At 30.8% G+C, this 12,588-nt stretch overlaps 1 protein-coding gene across 2 annotated transcripts in view; it reads left to right on the top strand.

Moving 5' to 3' along the window:
• Nucleotides 1-12,588, top strand: part of LOC100645124 — a 253,887-nt gene that overhangs the window by 209,579 nt on the left and 31,720 nt on the right. Inside the window, exons 1-3 of one of the 2 annotated variants that reach the window (XM_048407478.1) lie at nt 372-568; nt 630-690; nt 4,757-4,817. In XM_048407478.1, coding sequence (XP_048263435.1) covers nt 554-568; nt 630-690; nt 4,757-4,817 — 137 coding nt within the window. In that variant the 5' untranslated portion in view covers nt 372-553. Of the gene's footprint in view, nt 1-371; nt 569-629; nt 691-4,756; nt 4,818-12,588 lie in introns of those variants that run through there. The other variant, XM_048407477.1, reaches the window with a different exon arrangement.

Here is a 12,588-nt window from a genome sequence, read left to right as displayed (position 1 = left end):
TTCTCTCGTTATCTGTATCTTAATCAACGGCGTTACTACTTTGTGTGATTGTATAAAGTGTTGGAAATATACATTATTATAACTCTGACTCCCAGTGTTATACCGCATTAACCACCCCGATTATCCTAACCGAAATACGGGGATCGAACTATTCGTGGTGTCGATTATTCTAATCGTAACGGGAATTTACGACTCCCGTTGACGCGTATTCTAACGACCGCGTCTCCCCGCGATAGCTCGAATAAACACATATCGTCATCCTAGCGAACAAGTGATTTTTCAAACGACGAAGAAAACCAATTTCATTCGGTAAAACTTATAATTCGATTGACGTGTAAGTGTTGTCCGTGATAATTGTAGCTGCTGGCTGTGAATGTCGCTGCTGGGATACTGCTGTATTTTCTTCTTATTTAAATTTCGCGGAAGAAACTTGTAAAAAACCACTGCGCTGCCGTATTAGTTGGTGTCGTCTGGTGGTATTTGCCAGGAAGGAAGGAAATTAATCTACATATAACATCAATAATATCTGGTAGCCAAGGATGTTCAGAAAATTATGAAACTTATAAAAGTATAAAAATTAGATATGTTTGAGATTAAAAACTTTTATTTCAAAATTTGCAAATTTGTAGTTACGTAATTGCACTGGAACGGCGAAGGTTCAAGTATATCCACATAGAGATCTTGGACGAGGTTAGCTTCCTGTTGTAAATGTTTAATAAATCGTTACGAACGATTCGTATTCTTGTCCTATTTTGTTTTCTTAATGAATATTTAAGAGACTGTTACACAAGGTAATGTAAGAGTTAGATATGCTAATATAACATCGAAATTGCTTACCGTCGTTGATTTTTTACCTCAAAGAATGCTTACTGAAGCAAATTCTATTTCTTCCTTTCCTTTTTCGTTTCGTTTTTTAATTAAGAAAATTATTGTTTATGAAGATATATCGTATAAGGAATTGAAAAATGAAGGAACGCAATTGTAAATTGTTGTATAAAATACATTGGAAAATATTTAGAAAAAGAAAAATAAATTATTAAGTAGAAATAAAAAATAATTGAAATATTTTTATTATTTTCATAAAATGAAATGTTGTAGAACAATATTATAATTAGAAATAATAAATACGATTTGATCATGATTTTCAGCAAGATATTTATTATCCTAAGAAATATTGTGAAATATTTCTATTTATATTTTGATATCAGAAGATGAATGCTGATTTGTTCGAGAAACATTTTGAAATTATGTGCGAAATAACAAATAAATATTAGATATGCAAATGGATAAAATATTCTAGGATCATTTATGTAACAAAATAAAAATAAAATATAACATGGTTCAAAGAATGCTTTAAGATGATATGATAATTTTAATTACTATTTTTATTCTGTCATATAATAATTTTGTACACCTACTTCTTAACGGATATTGAGATGAATTCTGTAATTAGCATAACAAATATCTTTTTCATCTGAAGCACAAAGTTTTTGGTAAATTTTTGAATCACGTTATAGCAGACAAAAAATTTTTCGGTCGGCCCACCAAGAACGAAATCTAAACTGATCACGTTTCATGGTTCAACCTTTATATTTAACAATGTTCTAAAGGACATATAAATAATAAATTGTATAAAATGAAGTATTACAAGAATCTTATTATGTCAAACATTTTCAACTTATACTTAATCTTTTGTTTTTTATGACAATCGGCAAAGTTTTATTCAAGGATAAATACTAGGACTCGCTGTATAAATCATTTAGTAAAAATTTTACAAGATTTAGAATGCATTCAGTGTAGAAAACATAATTCTGGGAAATTGTAACTCATTTAGTGGACGAAACGCAAGTTTAAAGGTTTAAATTATGCTTGAAAATTTTATTGATATCTTTGATATGATATCTTTAGAACTACCGAAAGTACCTGAAACATTCTTGAGCAAAAGTTACTTTTGTTCTTTTTTTTTTATTTGGTAGACTATTTACAATCAATTCTCATTGAGAATTATAAGTAAATTATTTTGGCGTGGTACTGTAACTTAGATTATAAGAGTTTATAATATAATATGTTTGATTCTAGTTGAATCTAATGCTTCAATCTAAAGGATATTATTGTCTTTTTAGACTGCGGATCTGATCCGTCGTGTCAAGTAATTGGGTAACTAATTGGTTTCGGTGGTTGTTAACTCTTATATTATATCTGTTTCTGAACTTGGATATTTCTTCTTTAACTGTGGGTATCTTAAGGTCGCGATGTGTTGTTTCGTTGGTAACAAACCAAGGTGCATCTATTAAGAATCTTAGAGTTTTTGATTGGAATCATTCGCTGCTCCCCACAGTTGGATCCCATAGGTCCAAACAGGTTTTAATATGGCTGTATATAACGTTATTTTACTCTGCATGTTTAAGTTGGAGCGTCTGCCAATGAGTCAGTAGAATTTTTTTAGTTTTGTTTTCAGTTCTTTAGATTTATCTACGATTCTTCTGTTCAGAATCATGCCCAGATATCTTGTTTAGAATTGCTTTGTTTGGAATTGGAATATTATTTATGGTCACCTGTGGGCAGGATTGTTTTCGCAGCGTGAGAGTTATATGGACTTATTTTCATTTATTTTGAACTACCACTTGTGGAATCATTTTTCCATAGAGTCGAGACCTCACTGGAGAGTTGAGGATCACGCAATTATCGGGTCTGACTGGGATGCTAATGAAGCTGTATCATCAGCAAATGTCGCTGCGGTTATCTCTGTTAAGGTTGATAAATCGGCACTGTAAATGGTGAACAGCAGAGGTCCGAGGACACTGCCTTGGCGTATGCCAGCTTCTATTGGGAATGTTGCAGTTATAGCGTCTAAGTATTTAATCATGAATGGCCTATTGGTTAGATATGATTTTAAGATGGAGTGGTAGGTGTGTGGTAGGATTTTCTTTAGTTTGAACAAAAGTCCTTGATGCCACGCTTTATCGAACGCCTGCTAAATGTCCAGGAATACCGCAGAGCAATATTTTTTCTTTTCTAAATCTTGGCTGATTTTATGAGTTAGACGATGAGTTTGCTCTATCGTAGAATATGTTTGCGTAATATATCGTAGAATATCGTAGAATATTGTTTCCAAAAACCGTAATTAAATACAGATAAAATAACAACTACGTATATAAATTTAATTATCCTTTTCATACCTCGCACAAATTTTCTCTTAAATTTTAGGATTAATTAAGACAAGACAAGACTTAAGAGAATTGATGAATTTTGTAACATTAACTTAAACGAGTATGAAACGTATAATTGAATTTAAATATAAAGATCGCTTTTTGTCTGTCTTCTAATACAATTTTACCTTACTAATTAATTTTGTCTCTTTGAATTTTTTACTCAAGTACATGCACTATACATATGACAATACTCAATATTATTTCTCTAATTCTCTCTTGAATTGGCTACTTTTCTATACTTAAAACGCGTGCTATAGAGGTGTACATAATGCATCTTCAATTCTTCGAACAGCATAAACAATGTCCCTAAATAATTAAGAAATTCGGAATTAAACTGACGCAGAAAATTTTGAAAGAAATTAAGATATACATACTTTTAAATATCACGAAAATTCTTCTCAATTACAATATATTAATATATAATATTCACAATTTTATAACAAATATTTAACAATTTTTTAATGTTTCTACCGCGAACATTAGCGGCACGATTTCTCTTAGATTATTCAAGTTGTTCCCCTTTAGCTTTTCAGCTTTTACCGAGAAAAATCCTCATTGTCATAATATTTTAACTACACACATTGCGTAATATAGAGGATATTTAAAATAAATGTTACCATATAACGATTGAAAACCGAAGGACAAACAAATGATACGCTATTTAGAAAATAATGAAAACGCTTTACCGAATCCTCCTTAAAATTTGTTCTACCTTAGATTTTTATTTAGAAAATGAGTCATGTTTCAATAAAGTAACAGTACAACTTTCCGTAATAGTCATCCGCTCTATCATTCCTACATATATCGTGCATATATATAGGTACATTGCATGTTATAAAATTTATATAAATGTTTTGATCATAATGTAATTGATAAACTAAGGAAAGTAATTAATGAGCTCAGGGGGAAAGTAGTACGAGTGACAAAATCTTTAATCTAAGGGAACTATGTATAGTGTTACCTTTTAATGTAAAAATTAACTAAATTCTATAATTATACCAGTGTAAAAAATCTATGCTTCTAAATATTATACAATACTGTAAAATGCGAAACATTGATTGTGAGAATTCATAATCAAATTTTCTAGATATGTATGTATTTTTTAAAAAGATACATTTATACTACTTAACTATGTGGATTTTGATAAAGAAAAATTTATAATAACCAGCTTCCACCTTTTAAAGAAAGAGGACAAAGCGATTAAAATATTGTCATAAATATAAACTGTTCCATAAAGTTTTGACGAATTCGCGAATAGACTCGCTTTTTTAATCTGTAATTAATCTTACACGGATAATACGCGATAAATCGTTTCTGCCGTAACACGTTCCGCTCACATGGGGTTGTTTTATTATCTTGTCCCCGCGGTGTTTTGCATTTCCATAAAACGTATCCCATTTTGCCTGCTACGGCCTGCGAAAAAAATGTAAAAAAACACTCGTTCGATAAATGTATCATCGAATATCCAATTAAGACAAAATTCATTACTGAGATAGTGGAATTCTCAACCATTCCTGTTGATCCGTAATATTTTTCTGTTTCAGTTGTGTGCGGCGTCGGAGTGGATGTGGCGTACCGTCAGCACGTCATGGGGTTTTACGTTACGTGAGGATAATTCAACATGTGTATACCGTAATTCAACTCAATTATCAGATTTCGAGGACCAAGTATCGAGAAAGAGATAGAAAGATTTCTTATTCGATTTGTTTCATTATTTACAACATTCTATGTTATGGTGAAAAATTTACGATTAATATAAATTCTTTTCATAATCGAAAAATATGAAATTCAATGGAAAGAATCTATTAACCCTTGGCTTACGAAGTTCCAATAGTGAATGCCGTAAGCAACAACATGATCGCTCACACGTCGAGCCATTTCACGGTTTGGCTAAGCGCTCGAAATTGTGCAAATCGCACGTATCTTTTGATATATTAATGCACGTGTAAGGTACAACTAATTTTATTTTGCGAGATGTTTGATAGATAGTTACTAGCAATTGATCATTGAACAAGGAAGATTTATTATCTTGAAATAAACGATAAATCAATAACATCGACGTACCACGTCTTTCACACGATACTGTTAAGTGTTTAAACAATGTTTGAATAAATTTGTATAAATACGATACGATAGAATAAGGCAGTAGCAAAGATAAAAATGATTTTTATTAGAAAATGATTCTAAAATTATGTTTTGTGATACTTCTACTTGTAATACAATTAAATATGTTTTAATGATATTGCATTCAGTATTCTAAGTTTTATTTTGGATACACATTAATTTTAATAGAAATATTTAAATACAGATTACAGCAGTTGCATTTTAATGTTTGCATTTTAACCTTGGAATTTTGTATTTGAACGTTTGAATTTTAAGTAACGACTAACGATACAATGTTAGGAATAATTTAGATAGAATTTTAACAGGAAATAATAATAGCTTTATTATCGAAGAAATTGCTCTCATTACTTGTTTTCAAATTTAAAGTCAAAAGGGTCATTATGCATATTTCGTACAAATTACATAGATAAACAATTTTTATGTGAATTGAAATTTGAGAAAAACTCGAAAGAAAGCTGAGAAAAGAAAGTAAGAGAAAACCAGTCTTCTTTAGTCTTCTGTCGTCATCATTTTTACTTTAATTATTTTCAAAAGAAATCCTTATTTAGTATTTATGAATTATTCCATATCCAGTTACATATATTACAATTTATGTTGAGAATTTAAATTAAAACTCACAATAATGATTTGATACATACAAATTTTGAATTTATTTGAGGTGGATAACGTGTAGAGTTGTTTGATAAAGAAACGAATTTGTAATAACAAGATACATTGAAACAAATATGTATATGTACAGAGATAATGTATGCCGAGTTTGATCATCGCTCACTCAATGCTACAATACCAAAAGAATATAATAGGGAGCACATTACCACAAAAAGTTAACCTTCTTGTGTAACTCTAGCTGAGGATTACAAAAACCAGCAATAACAATCTAGACCTTGTAACCCAAAATAACGTTAGTAATTAAAGGTACAATAATATGGGTCTCTGCTAGTTTTCAATTTTCCGATTCAACTTGAAACTTTTTCTACGGCCATGAGCCGCTACATACTATTCAAACTAAAATGTTCTAAGAATTGTTTAATCATTTACATTTCAGTAAATTCCTTTCCCATCTCTCAATTATTATAAAAATATTATTTTATGGATATAATTTATATAGCATTGTTAATTTTATCGAATTTTATCTTGATATACGTAAAAATACGTATAACTTCGTAGAGTGATGTGAGTGCCTTTGCATAATTACCGATTAATAATATCCCTTTCGCTACTACGGGTGACTATAGTCACGTAAAATGTCACTGACGTATTACGGACGACTATAGTCGCTGTGCGTAAAATGCCGCCTATTGTATTATACATACGACGAGTATTGTACATCCTCAAGCCTTTTATTAATGTAGTATCGGAAAGGATAGGATTAGAATAATTTAGATTTGTAAAATTCTCCTAATACTATTTATTTAAGATAAATAGAAATAACAGATATTAATTGGACAGAGAACGATAAATGTTCAACTTGAACTAAACGCAAAAATCTTATTCTACTCAAATCACTCTCGCAACTCTATAACTCTAACAACTCAATTTCTCAACAACGCTAGCAACTCAGGCAACTCCGCAACTCTCACTGACTCTCTCAACTCTACAACTCTACTCTTCGGCTTCTCGACTAACTCTGACCTCTCGATAAAACGTTCTCACTTCTCGATCAACGTTATTTTGTCCTTTTCCTAATCCGGTCCTGTTTTCGTGCCGCAAGGACTAGGTGACTTGGTGACTAGGTGAAGATGGTGTAACAAGAGGGCAGTGTATATGTTGTCCTCTTTCCACAATGAAGAATTGGTCGAGACGAAACGTCATCATCGCACACAAAAAATTATTAAAAAACCGAAGTGTGTTGTCAATTATAATCGATTGATGGGAACTGTGGAGCAAATCGCGATGCCAGTGCTAGATTTGCGATGTTGGTCTATGTGTGACATCATATTTCGAAAAATACCACACGCAATACTATTATTAAAAGCCATTAATATCATACAATTATCCTGATTAACAGGTTAACCCTCCAATTTTCATAGGCATATACAGGTATCACTTTTTATTTATTCTATAACAAAGGCAAATTTATAATTTATACATTTTAATGTATTTTAGTGGTAGGAGTTTAGTACCTATTTGAATATGAGGAGAAATACGTGGGAAAATACGATGAGTTTACTTTAATTGATTTCCTGATTTGGACATTCACAATAATAATTTCCCAACTAATAATTAGTAAATTGACAAATTATAAGTTACAAGTTATAAATTTCTTTTTTACAATTTTATAACTTTTCGACAAATAAAAAATCAGATAATTTGCAATTTATGAAATTTACTTGTAAAATTACCATTGTTAATGTTACGTAAAGATATTTGTTAATATTAGTAATTTGTAATCTTTGCCTTATAGAATTTTGCTAACAATACATATGATAATTCAATTGTGAAAGAACGCTTTGGTGCTCTGATAGTTAAAAAAGTGTTTCGTACGAAATAATTAAATAAAGAAATGAGCTGATAGATTTGAAACTTGATTAGTGTTGTTAATATCCTTAATATTCTTTAAGTGTTCAACATGACGACAAAAGGCTTTGTTTAGTATTGAATTTCGAAATAAGACAGAACTATCAGGTCTGTAAGTATGAAACCGGAATTTGCCTATAGATGGCCCTAGCTGATAATGTAGTTATCACTAAACCGCGTCATTGATGCCAAAAGTCTTTGTTGACACTTCACATACATTTTCGATTCAGAACAATACAAGTTTTATACAAGAGCATAGTTTATAGTAGCGTTGAACATGTCGAATTTTGTGCCTGGAAACTACGATTTGCATTAATTTTCTATTACCATTTAATCATTTTCATACAATAAACGTGTATTTTCTATACAAAAATTTCCGGTTTCATATTTACATACCTAGTATATTATATTATATCATATTATTATATTCTGTAATGTTATTTGTTTTCCAAATTTTAATTAAAAATGAGTGTGTTAAGAAGTTATAAATACTCTGTTTTGAGGAAAGTTTTTTCTTCGAAAAACACCGTCAGAACAGCTCGGTTTGAGGTGAGGCGTAAACGCGGCCGCTGAGATTTTTCTTGCGCACCGTGTACTGTCTTGGCGCGGAGGCGGAGATGCCGTCCGTGGTGAAAGGGATATTAGTGAAATTACAGGCTATAAAATCTGGCTTGTAGAATTCTGTTGCGAAATGTTTTTGCAATGTTACAAACTTCAAATTAAATCACTAATATTATTACTGCACTTTACAAATGTCTTTAGCAAAACGATAAGGGGAGTATCGAAGATTTTAAGATCACTTTCGTAGCAGCGCATGAATCAACGGAAGACTCGAATCCTTGAGGTGTCAACGTTATTTTGGTTTGTTAAAAATAAATAAGGTTCAAAAATAAACAAACTCCGGACAAAATATCGCCGTTATTTGTAATCCTCAACCGGAGTTACATTCGATCTTTTTATAATACCCACCGGTCGATACAAACAGACGAACGTGATCTCTAGGACAATCAGCATAGTGAATCATTATAGCGAATCTTTATAGCGAGTCATACAGTCGAATAGCGAGCGACGATAACGACCGGCAATCATTATCTCTGTACTTGTATTTAAAGTGATTTTAATATACGTTGACTATTACGATCTTATCACTCGTCGCTTTAATAAACGAACACGTATAATAATCCAGCTCACTTTTATATAGACCTATACATTTTGTATACGTCCATTGATCCGTCCTTTAATTTTTTATAAAAACAATATAAGACTAACTAATTTAGAAAATATTTTTGCTTCATATCAATAATAAAATATTTTTCAATATTCTAAGTAGAGCTTTTTACAATTACAAAATCCACCTATAATACTGTTGATACCGTAGGTTGAATTTTATAATCGTTAGAAATGATTGGTTTATTTCAAAAATTTTTCCAGTGTTTGATTAAAATGTTTTCAATTATTCATTCTAGAGGAGTTGTAATAAACAAACAATATTGCGAATTTTGTGTAGCTGACTTGTCAGAGAAACTAAAAAGCCACAAAATTATTTATATTTAAATATCAATAGAATTATTATTAATGTATTTGTAAAAAGAATTACAAAACTTAAAGCACTTAACTCACGAAAATTTTGGCATGGAACTACGTCAGAAATTGCAAACATCTAATCTTTTCAGCTCCGATAAAATACCAGAACATTATTGATGCTTACGTAGGGCTTATAAGATATCGATATAATGTTATGCCTATTATTTGTATAATATCATTTACATAAAATAGGTATATGTAATACTTGTAACATTGTACTTTATATTTTTATTTTATTTCATAATCAAAATCAAAAAAATTGTATGTAGACTTTTCTAACTGATTGCGTATACATATTTAATTAATATATAATATAATATAACATTTAATAATATTAGCACTGAAATCTTGTAACCTGTAACTTATAAAATTCCGAGAATATTAATTCGATTGGGCAAGGGAGTGCTGATAATTCTTCAATCCTATAATTTCATTTTCGCCAAATTTACCATGCTTACGATCAAAGAAAGTAAAAAGAGAGAGAGAGAGAGAGAGGAACTCGATAAAACTGCAACTTTATAAAGTCGGAGATTCTTTCATTAAACGCTAAACCTTGACACTAGAAAGAATTAAGTCCAAAAAGGCAACCTAGCTAGAATATTTTTTATTCTTTTGGAACGCAGCCGGCCAGTCGTGAATCGAATCCACAAAAAATCTAATTTCGATGCTGGGATTAAATTAGCGACAAGCGGAAGCTTTCGCCAACGGAAACCGCTCGAATCAGGTTATCGGCGACGATTACCGAAATTTCCCGATATCCCGTACAGACTGGCGTTTTTCCGCTCGCGTCACCGTGACATCGATCGTAAAGAGCATCTTCCATAGTCGTGGGTCAGCATGCGGAAAAACACGCACGCAGATCACTGAAGCGCACCGCGAAGCTTATTTTCGAGAGAGAAATCGCCTGTGTCTGTAGTTTACCGTTCTACCGGCATTATTTTTACGGTGAAACGTATCGTGCACGTGCACAGAGAATATCATGGGAGGGAAGAAATTGAGAAAAATGTTTTACATTTTCAACGTTATTGCATTACTTTCGGACCAGGAAATCGGTGCTCCTCGTGTAACGTAGTTGAATACCTCTATAGGAATTTGGAACTTGATGCTTCCTTTGTAACGATCGCAGCTCTCGTTCGACGATCATACTTTGCCATGTAATATTAAATAGGACCGTTCGTGGATCTTCCTTTTGATTTAGAGTTTGCTTTTAGTTACAGAATATTTTATTTGCCAAAATTAGATGCAAACTACGTAGGAAGACTACAGGAGAAAAACACAACAGATGTGGGTGTCTCACATTTTTTATCTTTCCTCGGGGCAGCAGTTTTAGAGTCCAGCACGTTTTCGATTAATTTTATGTTATCAAAATTGTAATTTTATTAGATTTCGGAGGAAAACATGTATTTTTCCAGCCTATTTATAATTTTAAGAATCTTATTCGTCGTGATATTGAAATATTGAAAATTATACCATATCGAAGATGTTAAAATATTATTTGTTTTAACAATTATATCTTTGGCATACACCGAGTAGGTTTTTCTCATTTTTAGCTATTTTGTATTTAAATATTCCTTCTTAATCATAAAATGACATCAAAATAAAGAAACTAGAAAAACTGTATTAATCATGTATTTTCATATTATAAATTTTGTATATTAAAGTTTATTAACGAAAGATTAATACGTACTTCTGTCTATTATTATTAACAGTTAATCTCATATCAATCAGGATTATTAGCGACAATTTGTAAGAAATGCTTCATATTACAAACATTTTTATTTCTTTTATCAATTTTAACAGATCTTGTATTCCTTGAAGTTGTTGTTAAATAGAATATTTAAATTAAATTAAAATTTGATCAGCTTCAGATTAACAATAAATAGTCTGTTACCACATAGAGACTGAGTATTTTTGTAATAATTTCTTTAGAATTTTAGGATGACTAGTTCCAATTTGCGAAATACGTGGATACTTTATCCTGTCTTGATAATACAGTGATCAACTTACAATTTCTGGAAAAATATTTTGTAACTGTGTCAGTATATAAACAACAAGAAACTAAAGCATTTCATCAACTCAATTCTAGATATATCAAGCAAATTAGATGAACAATTCATCTTGTTTTGAATAGGCACGTGATCTGTGCGCGATATAATGCTTATCGAAAAGTTAGAGAGAGTAATAAACAAGATTCGCGCGAATGAGCTCTTCTTGATAAAGATAATCTGTTAACGTCAAACATTTTTATTTATTTCATAAAATAAATCTTCGGAAATTACAGTTTCTATATTGCGAAAGTAGGCAAGTTTAATCTTATTTGGAATGAAACTTTCGCAAAGGAGATAAAAATGTATCGCTGCAAAAGTGAGGTAGCTCAAAAGAAGTCATTTGAAAATTCCTTAAGAGCTTTTAGAATTCGCTGCTCAAGATTATAAACGGAAAATAGGAATTTTGAAAATAGATTCTATTAAAATAAAATTTGTTTTATGAGCATTATTTTATTATTTTATTCTTTTTATCGATAAATTCAATAAGCAAAACAATATGTCGTTACGTCATTATGTTCAAAAACTATCCACAATATCTTTACGCACGTATCATTTAATTCTGTCACTTTCTTTTTATTACTCATTTGCTACTAATTCTGTATGCTTTGGTACAATTCACATACTGTTACTACAAATCAATCAGTGTCCACATACAGCAACGTCGTTTCAAAAAATCTAATAAACATGATACGAAGCTAGTACTGTAAAAATATAAGTGTTATCACTTGATAATTTCAATAAAAAATTGGCATTTTAAAAACTTTCTTAGCTTTTTAAAAATAGGTTTTCCACTCGAAAATTCTCAGATATGTAGTACTGACTATAGTATATCAGATGTTTTGCATAATTCTTTATAGGATATAACAGAAATCAAGCATTAACTGTAAATTATGTTTAGGCCAATGACTATCCTGATAATAGGAGGCTAAAACTTTGACAAGATGGTTTTTCTAGGAAATTTAATTTGATTTAATTTGATTTAATTTGATTTAGGGGCGCTCTTATCATGTTTATTCGGCGATAGCCTTTAAAGATACTCGAACATGATTTTATATTTTTGGTATTTCTTTGAAATCGCCGTTAATGTGATATAAGCTTCTTTC

Source organism: Bombus terrestris, chromosome 7 (assembly GCF_910591885.1).
Source record: "Bombus terrestris chromosome 7, iyBomTerr1.2, whole genome shotgun sequence".
NCBI classification, from domain to species: Eukaryota; Metazoa; Arthropoda; class Insecta; order Hymenoptera; family Apidae; genus Bombus; species Bombus terrestris.
This window is presented reverse-complemented; position numbering and strand designations above follow the sequence as displayed.